This window comes from Caretta caretta, chromosome 4 (genome assembly GCF_965140235.1).
Source record: "Caretta caretta isolate rCarCar2 chromosome 4, rCarCar1.hap1, whole genome shotgun sequence".
Lineage (NCBI taxonomy): Eukaryota > Metazoa > Chordata > Testudines > Cheloniidae > Caretta > Caretta caretta.
In genome coordinates, this window is record NC_134209.1 from 131,360,153 (window position 1) to 131,373,480 (window position 13,328).

Genomic DNA, 13,328 nt, shown 5'->3' on the forward strand with positions numbered 1-13,328 from the left:
TCTCTCTGTAACACTTTTCATTCTCTGTTAGAGGCATACAAGCAACCTAGTATTAATGACACTAAGCTAGAGGTGTTATAAACAGTTTTTGTTTGTGCCCGGAGAAATAATGAGGCCTGTATCTTGCATTAGTTACCTCAAGTTATAGGCATTATGAAAAAACTGTTTAGACCCCAAAGCACTTGGCACCTTTGATAAAGTGAAAACAAGTTACTATTGTTATTTATTCCTGAAATCACAGGTGAGTAGAGACTAGGGTAAAAGTAAAGGAGTACTTGTGGCACCTTAGAGACTAACCAATTTATTTGAGCATAAGCTTTCGTGAGCTACAGCCACAAGTACTCCTTTTCTTTTTGCGAATACAGACTAACACGGCTGTTACTCTGAAACCTGTCATTATGCAAGGGTAAAAGTGGCTCCACTATTTAGAATCCTTTGTAATTGCATTGCAGATAATGGATTTTTTAAAGCACCTAGGTGACTTAGGAGCCTAGGTCTCAGAAGTTAGACTCCTAGGTGACTCAGGAACTTTTGTAAATTTTATCTAAGAGGGTTACCTTTGTATAGAGGTTCCCTCTGTGCACATAAGTCTAGAGGACACCATCTGGCGAGCAGGCACAGATAGTGCTGGAGTGGATCTCAGTGATGTGAAGATAAATGGAAGACGTGCTTACAGTTCAGAGAAGAAGTAAATATATTTCAAAATCATTCATTTCAGATGTTCAGATTGCTGGCTAAAGCATATGCAGGTGCACATCCAATCATCTCAGACAAATCAGAAGCTCGTTGTGGTGGAAACTTCGTAAAACGAGGAGGAATTATAAATGGTGCTCAGTGGTACAGCTTTACTGGAGGTAAATCTCTTTGCCATTATGTCATGTGAAGCAAAACCCGAGTAAGACCCTTAAGAGAGACAAGTAAGGGCCTGATCCAAGGCCAACTGGACTCAATGGAAAGACTCATTAAGTTCAGTGGGCTTTGGATCAGACCCTTCCCCCAGTGCACAAAAATGTCTTTAGAGGATTTAAATGGCAAAGTCTATATTCAAATAGAGCAGGCCAAATTCATCCCTGACGTAACTCCGGTGAAATCAATGGAGTTATGCATGGGATGAATTTGGCATTGTGTATTTATGAAATGCTGTTCTGGTGTTAAAATCTGAAATTTTCTAGCAGATAGGAATGAAACGTTAATGCCTCAACAGCAGTATGAATTTGGACTTCAGATCCATAATGCAGAATTTTATATATTTTACATTATGGATTTGAAGTGTGCTAGTGTTTTAATCCATATTGACTGAACTACAATTGATTATTATTAGTAGTCGTGATAAGCAAAAATGTCACAACTGACATCCAATTCATTGGTGTTCAAGTTTCCAATGCTATTTTATCATTAGCCGTATTTGGTTTTTCAGGTTTGTTCAATTTTTGATATTTGGGTAAAATTTTCAAAAGTGACTTAGACTCCTAAGTGATTAATAACTTTTGAAAATGGGGTGCTTTTGAAAATTGTACCTGTTGTCTATGATTAACATTTTAGTACATAATAATGCCACGACCTTCAATGTAGAGGCACAAGGTTCTCATGATGTTAGCTTCTCTTAGAGGTTTGCTGCCACCAAAGGACCTGCTGACAGGGTATGGTACCTTTGCTAGACGGTGTAATAAAATGAAGAAGAAACCATAAGACAGCAAAGACATTATTCCCCAGTCCAAGAACAAGTCTCATTCTCTGACCACAGGCCTGGAAGTCGATTCCAGAGTTCTAAACCCAGCTCCGACCTTGATTTCCCTGTGACCTTGGGCAGTACCTTATGGTATAAAGCTGATCATACACAACCCCCATCCCTCTACCTTAGCTCCCACAAGTGTAAATGAGTTTTAATAATAATAGTACTTACCCATCTAAAAGAGGTGTTGTGAGCATTAATTAGTTAACTGATGCTTAAAATAATGCTTGTAAAGCTCCAAAGATCCCAAATCCTTTGCATATGGTAGATGCATTCATTCTACACAACATATAAATCCTTGTCCACAGGGCTGCATTTGTTAATCAACTAATTGCAGCAGCATAGTTCTAATTACATGTGACATGGATTGTTCATAATCTTCCCTTTTCCCTTTCTATTAATTTAGGTATGGCAGATTTTAATTACCTTCACACAAACTGTTTTGAAATCACCTTGGAGCTGGGATGTGACAAGTTTCCTTTGGAGGAGGAACTGTATTCAGCCTGGCATGAAAACAAAGAAGCCCTTCTGACTTTTATGGAAATGGTAGAGCCCTACTTTTATTTACATTCCTTTAGTACTTGTGGCTTTTCATGTCCATTCTTTTGTGGGATTCCATTGTTATTTTTTTTGTCCCATTGAGGATGCTTATGACAGCATTTGATCTTCAGATATTTCCACACCAGTCTCTATCCCTCAGTTTGGCTGTCTAAGAATGTGGATATTATTTCCCTAACTCACATGTGGCTGGGTTGAAGGTTGAGATGAGCTTAAGTACAACACAAAATAGGACCGTAGGAATGTCTGCAAATAGTTTGGGTGGGTTTATGAATCAACTCTTCAAAATCCAATACTAGAGACAGACCAACTCATTCAGAAAAATAAGACTCAACCTCTCTCTCAAAGAACTAAACCAAACTTAGTTTAAATTTCCATAAAGTTTAGGTAATTTTTCACTTTTACATTCTTCTCCAATTCCATGGTTTTGGTCTCAAGTTCCACTATTCTGTAACAGAGACCTTTTAAGTTTTGTTTTTGCCCCAGCTGGAACAAAGAAATACTGAAACATTCATTGGAAATCCTGTTCCTGTAATATTTCAGCTCAGTTTCTGGACAAAAGCTGTTAGAATAAAAGTCTGGCCCCTGAATTTGTGGAGGAGCAACCGAACCAAATTTATGTGGGTTCACTCGGCAATAACAATTGCCCCGCTCATAATAGGTAACTGATCACAGAGACCCAAGGCAGACATCTTTCTCTCAGCCATTAGCAGATCAGCTTTCTGTCATGCCTTATATTGATAGACTATGTAGTAATTTAAAGTTGTTAGGAGTGTGTTAGCTTTTTTTTTATGGCCTTTTTAAGCAACCTCTTGCTACTTGTGGTAAGTATCATCATTCGATAAAGACTACAATCCAGACCACCAAACTCATTTCATTTTACAGCTGTCTGATGAAAATGAGTTTTAGTGAGTCCAAATGGGACTGGATTAAATCCATGTATATTGCACTTGAAGCCTTCAAGATGTAAAGATTTTTATAGTGTGAGATACTGTAGAAGTCTATGCTGGAAAAGCCTTTTGAGCAAATGCAGAACAGTAAGCGAAAACTCTCTAGATAAGATTGACTGAATTACTCCTGATAAGGATTAAGTCTGCCATAACCAATTCAAACTTTTCTCATTCTGATATTTACCAGATTATTTCGTGTGTGCATAAATCTACTTAGTTTAACTAGCAAAAGTTATACATAGATTTCTATGTGCTAATACATCTCCTATTGAAAGCAGTTACAAAACTCCCATTGACTGTAAGGATACATGATCAGGGCTGTATTCATGGCAGCAAAATAAACCCAATAACAATAAAGTAATTAAGGGCCCAATTCTGTCACTCTTACCTGCACTGCCTAGTAATTATTGAAGTCATGTCAGAAAAAGATGTCAGAAATGGGACTTAAAACAGATTCTGACCTAAATCCAGCAAAGCAAAGTTGAAATAGAATTGCTGAATTATGGGACAGATTCTCTTCTTCCTTGTACCCTGGATAGAGAATTTACAGCTCTTCAGAAAGTGAAATTCTGTCCTGATTTGGAAGTGTTTTTCATTCACTTTACAAGAGTGTTAATGATGAGGGTGCAAATTAGTGGAGAGAAAGGCCCACTATTTTTAACACCTCATGCTAATTTAAGATTTTCCATACTTTCATGCTGCAGGATGACTGGAAAGAAAACTGCACCAACCTGCTATAATAATTCTGTCCCTTTCTGGTTCCTTCTGTTCAGTAGTACCTCACACCTTGAGTAGTCCCATTCAAATAAGTTAAACTATGTAAAGAGTAAGGTAGTGCTCAACATGAGTAGGAGCAGCAGAATCTGGTCATTAATAAGTGTGTGCTGTAATTAGAACAGGTCAACATTTTTAGATTACAAAACTTTTCATCCAAAAAAATGGCCTTTTAAAAAAATTGGATATGTTAATAATTTTTTAAAATTTCCATTTTTTTAATTCCATTGGAAAACAAAATTTAATCTTTTTTTCATTGTTTATTTGTTTTCCTGTTTTCCTGGGGCAAAAAAAGGGGAAAAAAGAAGAGAAAAGAAGAAACAATGAAGGGGAAAGGGAAAAGAGGAGAAAAAGGAGGAGAAAAGAGGAAACCTACAAAACAGAAAACCCAAAAAAATGAAAAAAAATCAGAAAAAGAATTTTGAAATTGAATTTTTTAATAAATATTTGTAAAAATTTTGAATAAATAAATACCTGTCCATTTGTGAAGCCTGAAGAAAAAAATGACTAAAATTCTAAAAAAATGATTTTCTCCCCACTTTTTCACCAGCTCGGATTGTTATGAACTGGCAATTTTGTATCGGCATGTTTGGCATCTTGTGCATGGAATTAAAACTGGTCTGCTGTGTGTCACCAGCTTTGTCTTGCTAGCAGATAGGGTATTTCCCTTTAGCTCAAGCAATAGGATCCTGTGCAGGGCAGGGCTACACTACGGGGGAAAGTCTATCTAAGCTACGCAATTTGAGTACGTTAGTAGCGTAACTCAAGTCAATGTAGCTTAGATCTACTTATCGTGGGGTCCACACTACGCTATGTTGACGTGAGATGCTCTCCCATCGATTCCCCTTACTCTTCTTGTTCCGATGGAGTAACGGAGTCGACAGGAGAGCAATCTGTGGTCAATTTAGCGGGTCTTCATTAGACCCACTAAATTGACCCCCGATGGATCAGTCGCCACAGTGTCAATCAACAGTAAGTGGAGACAAGCTCTCAGAGTCCTATACTCACTATTATCATGACATTCTGAATGGCCATGTTGTGCAACACAATAACAACCCTGAAGTCCAAGTTTGCTGCTCTAGTGTCTCTCTCTCTCTCTCTTTTTCTCTCTCAAATATTCACATCAGGGGTCTTTTTTTATTAATGTCTGTCATTGTTCTAGTATTTCCATCACTGTTCTTTCTGACAGGGAGAGATTTTCGCATAGTAATAATGCATGCCTGCCTCATAAGATTGCTGATGGGTTCAGTTAATTAGCTCACAGTTTACAGTTTACACTTTGAGATCTTGAATATGAGGTACTACATAACTGAAAAATATTTGTTTGTTTATTATTATTTCAACAAGTTTTAATGCCTCTGATTTTCTTATGCAAATATTATTCATAGCAGTGAGCTGCATTAATTGGTTGCACTGTCAAGATGTCAGCATGCTGTTTGACTGTTAGTTATTTAGTTATTCTATATATCCTTTAATGCTGCATTTTTCCTTGTAGTAAATGCAGTTAGTAGATTAGAGGGTCAGTTCCTTGTGTAAATTGGCCTCATTTACTCCATAGTTTATGAAAGTGTGTTTTTCCTTTACATAGGGAGTATCAGGTCATTTTTCAAAACTTTAACTCTAAATTTATTTTCTGTGTTGAATTTAAGTCATACATTTTAAAATATTAGTTGAATATAATGGTTATATGGTCATGCACCCATGATCTATATACAGGTGGGACCCTCCATGCATAGATCACATTCCACCATCATCAAAGGGGGATGATTTGCTTCCACATCTCCCTTTGCCCCCAGACCTCAGAGAGAGTTGCTCGTAGGTTGGCGATTCATGAGTGTGGAGAATGATCTGAGATTGTGCACAGGCCTCTAAGTTGTTGCCCTAGAAGGCAAACTACCCTTCTCAATGAGAAGGATGGGTGACTCATTTTGAGGAGAATCTCATGAGGATTGCTTCTTGTCACAACCAGAACATGGGCAGTCAGACCTAATGGTCAGAGCAGGAGTCAGGCCAGGTCAGGTACTAGAAGCCCAGAGTCCAAGACAGGCCAGAGGGCAAACCAAGAGTCAGACCTAGGAGACAGGCAGAATCAGAAGGCAGAATCTGGGGTCTCTTGCACACAGGGTCTGAAGCAGAGGCAGGCAGGCAGGCAGTCTGTATTGTTGCTCAGACAGCTTCCTGTCATGGCTTCCTGGCTTAAGTACTGGTGCCAACCAATCAGTGGGCTGTGAGGAGCTGCCACTCAGGTCCTGCTGGGCGGTGCTTCCTGCTAAGCCCAGCCTCACAAGGTCCTCCTGCAAGAGCCTAGCCTATGCCTTTGTGTTGGTGTTGAGGTGGCAGCAACTCAGTACCCTCTACAGATTCTTACACTTCCTCTTCCTATAGGCTTTCTTGCAGGAAAAGATGAGCAGGCACAAAAATATTACCATTTGGTGTAACGTGTCCTTTCTTTGTTAGGTACACCGTGGGATAAAGGGAATTGTGTCTGATAAATTTGGTAACCCAATAAAAAATGCCCGAATTTCAGTAAAAGGGATCCGACATGATGTTATCACAGGTAATGTTATTTTGGTTGGATCTTTCTCATATGATAATGATGGTATGCACTATGAGCGAAAAACTGTAGTCCTCACTAAGCCAAAAGTCCTATTACATTCAATGGACATTTTGCCTGAAGAGAATTGCAGGATTTGGCTGTGTGAGTTTACTTCTAGAATTATGTGAAAAAACGTAGGTCAAAATTTACCGGCTTCCCCCCCCCGCACTATTATCAGTGCCAGTGAAATTGCATGAGTGTAACTGAGTGCAAAATTTTTCCCAGAATTTTTTGAAGACTCTCTCTAATTTCATGTTAAATTTCTTGTTAGGCTAAGTAAACTGAAATTTTCTTCAGATAGAGCAATATTTTGGTCTCTGTGCACAGGTGAATAGTATGTTATAAATATATATGAATGATCTACATACAGTCAATCAGAGGCAAAAAGAGTGGAATACTGAGTTACATACTATGTACATTGCATTAACCAATCAATAACATACATAACTGTTAATTTTCAGCAGTTGTAAAGCTCTGAGCATTTAGGGCTCAGTCTTGCTCCCACTGAAATCAATGGGAATTTTGCTATTGATTTCAATGGGAATAGGATTAGACCCCAGTAGTACATTATGTCACATGTGTGGTAAAATTTTGCTCTCGTAGTGGCTGTTATGTTAGTGTGGAAAGCCAGAGTGGCTTATAAATGTAGTGGATATTGCACGACAGTACTTTGAGTAAACCTATAAAATTAGAAAAGGAGTACTTGTGGCACCTTAGAGACTAACACGGCTGTTCCTCTGAAACCTATAAAATTAGAGTGGATACAAAACTGGGAGATGGTGCAAATTTTTGAAGCTGAAATTGGGGCTTGATTTAGGGCCTGTTCCAAACCTCATTGTAGACAATGACTTCCCATTAACATCAATGGGCTATGAATAAGGCCCGTAAAGAATTAACCAAAAATATTGTGCCCTTGTGAAGGAAAAAGGAGTGTTAAGTTTCATTTCAGAATGGACAAGAGTTTGTAGTTCAGAAATTTCATGGTGACCAGGCTTTAGCTAAGATAGACTATGCCCAACAGTTGCAAAGCCAAAATATTCAAAATGATGGCAGGGGTGCTGGAACAATTTGTAGATTGTGGGTGCTGAAAGCCATTGAACCAGACAATAATAACTCTGTAAATAATGGAAACTACATCAAGCCAGGAGCTTCTGCAGCACCCCCAGCACCTCTAGTTCCAGGACCTATGAATGAAGGAAATTATGATTGCCAGGAGCTGAATACCTCTGATTTTTTCCTTTCTTTTTCCCCTCTTCTTCCTTTATTTTCATCTTAAAAAAAACCCAACAGATAGACATTGAAATTCTATGAAAAATAGCATTAATACAATGTTTGCTGTGCTGATAAACTTTAAAAATCCAGCAAACATAAAGTTATGCATAAATGCTCATTGTTTGCACTGCCTCCTTCTGCATATGCGTTAAAATACAGGCCTGATCCTCAGCTGGAGGAAACTGCTATAGTTCCACTGAAGTCAATGAGCCACCAACATGTAGGATTTCAAGGTAGTCATTTAATTGGACATTTTCACCTCAGCATCAGAGACAAACTATTTACACCAGCTGATGATCTGGCCCCATGTCTCATGTGTATTATATATTACAAATAGGAATTTCTTATGCCCTCGGACATACAATATACCTCTATATTGGGGTTGATTCTTCTTTCACTTACATCAGCTACAGAAAGGTATAAATCCATTGACTTCACTGGAGCTACTTCTTATTCATACCATTGCAAGTAAAAACAGAATCAGGCACCATTTTTGTTTGCCATGGTGTACTTCTGTGTAATACATACACTGCATCTATCCTGATATTAATACAATTTACAAGTTCAGAAATATAATTATTTACTACGGGCCAGATTTTCAAAAGTGCTCAACTCTCAGCAGCTCCCACTGTGACACCTGCAACCTGATTTTTAAAAGAGGGGAACACCCAGTGTGCTGAGCTCTTTTTCAAAATCTGCCCTTATAATGTCCAATGCTTATCTGTGTATAGATGTGTGTACGCATTTATGCTACTGAACAAAGGACTGAGATACCTGTTTTCTTTAGCTGCTGATGGAGACTACTGGAGACTCCTACCTCCGGGAAGATACATAATCAGTGCTCATGCTATCGGATACAGCAAGGTGATGAAAAGGGTCACTCTGCCTGCCAAGATGAAAAGAGCGGGGAGGGTAGATTTTGCCCTTCGATCTCTAGATACAAGGCCTAAAAATTTCCTCTGGGGGCCAGTGGAAGACATATATGAGCGATACGACCCACTGGAATATTTTGATCCTCATGCCCAACATGCACAGTCTGAACCAAGAGAAGAAAGAGGGCAGCCTACACGGCACAATGAGAAGCCTTGGTGGTGGTCTTACTTCAGCTCTCTAGGCCAGCATAAACCAGTGTGGCTGCTCAAACAGCGTTAAGCCAGATAATTGTTTTGCTCACCTTCTTATGACACTGTTCCATCAAAATCCTAATACCCTGATTGCTAATGGCAATATTTAAATCTCTTTAATTTGGAAATACAGTGTTAACTCAATATCACTTTCTGTAATTCTTTTTTTTCCCTCTTTTCACAGAATTGACTATATTCAAGTACTTTTATATATTAAAAAAATAGTACACATTTGTTCAAAGGCCAGGTTCTATTCAGTTTCCTAGTAATGTGCTTTCCTTATGCCCATGCAGTTAATCATCAGATTTATTATTTATTAGATTCTAAAGTACCTGCAGAGGAATCTTCCTGATCTTTTAATGCATTTTCAAACATGTCTTATCACATTAATTATTGCAAACTGAAAACAACCTTTAGGAAAATTTGGAAAAGCCTTTTCTTCTTTATACATTATTTCTGCATATTAAGTTTAGTACATTAAATCTTCCAGCATAGATTAAAATTATTTTAGAGGAAAAAAAACCCTTCATTTGATCTCAGCATTAATTTTCAGAAAAGACTCACTAGAAAGGAGAAATGTGGAAAGAAGAAATCTGTGTTTCTGAATTAGGAACATTTACAGTAGGATGAGCTACTAGTGAAAGAGTCAGTTCTTTTTAAGAAACATATTGAACAAAGTCACATTTTCCCAAATTCTATTTGAGAAATTCTCATTCAGTTTCCATCTGGTAATGCTTGAAAGGGACCCATACAATTTTATAAAATAAAGGGAAACGTGATAAAGGCCAGATTGTGATATCCTCCCATGTGTTGCTTAGTGCCTTACATCAGGAGTAAACAACTGAAGTAAATGGGAATACTTGGAGAGTATGGTACTATTCATGGGAGTAAGAGTATTTGACCCTACTAGAGTTTTAATACTAAAGGTATGCTTGTATTTCTGAAAACATTTGTTATTAAAAAGTACTAGGAGGTGAAGAATAAATGGCCTAATTCATGAGGGAACTAGGTTAAAATGTGACATATGCCATACCAGGGTAATTAATGGCTTAATTGTAGAAGAGCGTCTGGATTCAGCATATTGAAAAGAAGCTTTTTTTGTGAGTGAGATTTCAAGTGTTTCCTAATTAGAACTAGGTGTGAAATAGAGCGAGGATAACCTTCCCTGTGCTATGTCTGTCCAGGCCACAATCAGGAGTTTTAAGTTGGACTGAAGTTCTGCTGGGTTTCATGAATGGTAATCCAGATACAGGGGTTGGGTTATGGCACACCAGTAGGAAACAACAGGTAGAATCTTTGGAGAAGGAACCTCAACCTCCCTGAATTCCTGAGTTATTTCACTCTCCGGAAGATACACAGTTCATTTTTCAGTTGCAACAATTTTATGGGGAAAAAAATAATTTTCAATTTTTTTTAAGTATTTTTTAAAATCAAGAAGAATAGACGTGCCTTGTTGAGAATGCAATAACTTCCACATTAAATAAACCAACCAAAAAAAGGATTTTCTTTTAGGACCACAAATAATGAGAATATTCAATAAACCTAAAATCTGTGAAGGGCTATTTTTTCCTGACAGTTACAAGTGGACATATTGTATGTAGTAGACTTAAATGTAGTGATGAGGGGATATCAAACTCACTTATTGAGCAAGCCGACGACTTGGTTCAGAGCATTACCAGTTAGATGTTAAATGATTGTAGTCCCTAGAACTGGGATCTTAATCTCATCTCTAAAGTGGGAGTAGTGATATTTCCCACCCGTATCTGTCTTATCTATTTAGCGTGTAAACTCTGTGGGGCAGGGAGTGTCTCTTATTATGACTGTGTCTACACTGTGAGCTAGGGGTATGATTCCTGAATACATATCCACCAATTTTCAGGTGGGTTTGTATTTGGCACACCTCAGCCATGTTTCTGCTGCCACAACCCGAGCTACTGTGGCTATGCTGCTATTTATACTCATGCTAGCTTGATGAGAGCTAGTCAAGTATGTGTACACGAGAAGGGGAATCACATCCCTAGCTTGTAGTGTAGACCTGGCCTATGTGTATGTAGTGCTCAGCATTTGGGGCATCTCTAGGCACTACTATAATAAATGCATGAGAATGGACACTATGAAAAACAACCTCATGACCTGATTCAGGAAAGCCCTTATATGTGTGTTTAACTTTAAGCGCATGCTAAATTCCCAGTGGAATGGGAATTAAAGTTAAATACATGCTTATCTGCTTTTCTGAAGAGGAGTGGATTTACACAGCTGTTTAAGCGCTTTCATGAATTGGGGCCTCATGCAGCACTAAGGTTTAGGAACACAGAAAAGAAATTAAGAGCAATGAAAGTTACCTGACAGCCTCCATTTCGACTTGGCTAGTCTCTTTTTCAGAATGTCAGAACTACTTTGCAGTGTGACATGTCCCCCAGAGGGACTATAATATCAGTCTAAACTCCACACCCAAAAATAGCTTATCTTATATGTGAATTACAGCACATGCTAGTGAGACTCCCTCTCCTTCTAAGTCAAAGCCTATGTTTTTTTCAATTCCCTTCCAACCACATATTGAACATTATTGACCTATGTTTTTGTAGCATCCGCCTTAATAATTAATTTCCCAGTCTCCATTGTTACCTTTGTTCATTCAAGCAGGATGCCATCCACAAAGCTTTTTTCATTAACAGGCATTTGGAACTGCTAAAGGTCTAGGGAACACTCTTCAGAGAGCTTCATCATTAATATGCCAGTGCAGAAACTCCTCAATGGATTCACAGTATACAGATGTAATTAATAGCCTTTAAGAAGGTGAAGAACAGGGAGAAGTGTTTGCTAATGTTATATTTGAAGTTGCTCTTTTAATTATACAGTAGAGATAATTTAGAATAAGCAAAAATGCCAAGGGAAAAGGAAAATTAATTTACACTTCACAAGAATTGTGAAAACTCCTATTATTCTAAAGAAACTCCGAGTCAGATTATATTTGTCCCTTGCACCAATGTGATGGGGGAAGGCAGGCAGAAATGCCTTCTTTTGTCCCCCCTGTGCAGGAGGTGGCCAGAGTTATGATCCCTGCAGTCCCCTGAAGAATTCTCTTGCTTTTCCAAAGAGGGAAGGAGGAGAAGATTTCTCAAGCTGGGCATCCAAAAATGGAGGCACCCAAAATCATTAGTCACTTTTGATTGACCATTTCTCTTTGAATATAATATATAATGTTTATATTTGCATAACTCTCCTGATTTTCACACCTATATACTATGCTTCCATCACACAGGTGAACTAGGCTGCTTTCAAATGACATCTCCATTTGCATGCTGATAAAGTCCTATGAAGTAGCTGTTGAAGTGGACAGGTTTTTAGCAGCTCAGCAAGCCAGTCCCTTTTCCTAGAAGCAAACGTTTGCTAGGATCTTAGTTTAATTTTTTTTAAACAATTGCTTTAAAGGGCAGTGATGACAGCCTTCACAATATGAACAGAACGTAAACTGATCCAATGGTGGCTGCAACAGACTGAAATAATATCTCTGAGAGGTGGGCATTCTCCTTATTCATCTCAGTGGGTTAACCCCAGAAGCTTGTGATGCTCTAAATGTCACCATTAACTCTTTCACTGTTGCATGCATGAAAGAAGAAGGATGATCATATTATTAAGATCTGCACAGTATACCATGAATTGGTGTCACATTTTGATGTCCTGAGTGAGCCAAATTGGTTTGTGGGCAGAGCTTGGGAGAACATCACCACTTTCCCCTCCAATTCTAACTTTTTCTTTAACTTTTAGTAGTACAAAAGGCCAGTTATTAGAAATGTATGCCAAAGTATTTGAACAGGGAAACAACATTTTGAAATAAAGAAAATTTGGTACATTATTGATATTACTCATGGATACTCATCACTGCAGTATGTGACTGAAAAGATGAATTATTGATGGAGATGTAACATAACTATAGTATATATTTGAAAGGCAATTGTAATTATGTATATGGGCTTTAACTTCAAAAGAAGGGAAGTCTTAATCAACATATATGTATTTGATATATGTATTTAACTCAGAGAGGTTAAGGCCGTGTGCAGTACTACCTCCAGTGACTCAAAACCATGAATACCTGCCTCAAGGCAGACTGCTAGGAACCAGGGCACAAATCCCAAATTGGTTGTGAGTTCTATACTTAGAGTTCACCAAATGAATTACCAAGTGGAAATGCCTCAGGCATTATAACAGTCTCAACATGGAGTCACAGACAGTCCCCGTGGGTACTCTGCTCTACCGAACCACGCAGGTGAGTGCACGTTTGTGATAGGTGGTCCATTACACCAAGAGACACAGCAATATTC

General features: G+C 38.3%; 1 protein-coding gene across 1 annotated transcript in view; it reads left to right on the top strand.

Moving 5' to 3' along the window:
* CPZ (carboxypeptidase Z) overlaps window positions 1-9,247 on the top strand; it is a 66,841-nt gene extending 57,594 nt beyond the window's left edge. The window contains exons 8-11 of the mRNA XM_048848995.2: window positions 719-854; window positions 2,139-2,278; window positions 6,472-6,571; window positions 8,670-9,247. Coding sequence (XP_048704952.1) covers window positions 719-854; window positions 2,139-2,278; window positions 6,472-6,571; window positions 8,670-9,034 — 741 coding nt within the window. The 3' untranslated portion in view covers window positions 9,035-9,247. The remainder of the gene's footprint in view (window positions 1-718; window positions 855-2,138; window positions 2,279-6,471; window positions 6,572-8,669) is intronic.
* Window positions 9,248-13,328: the final 4,081 nt, after the last annotated feature.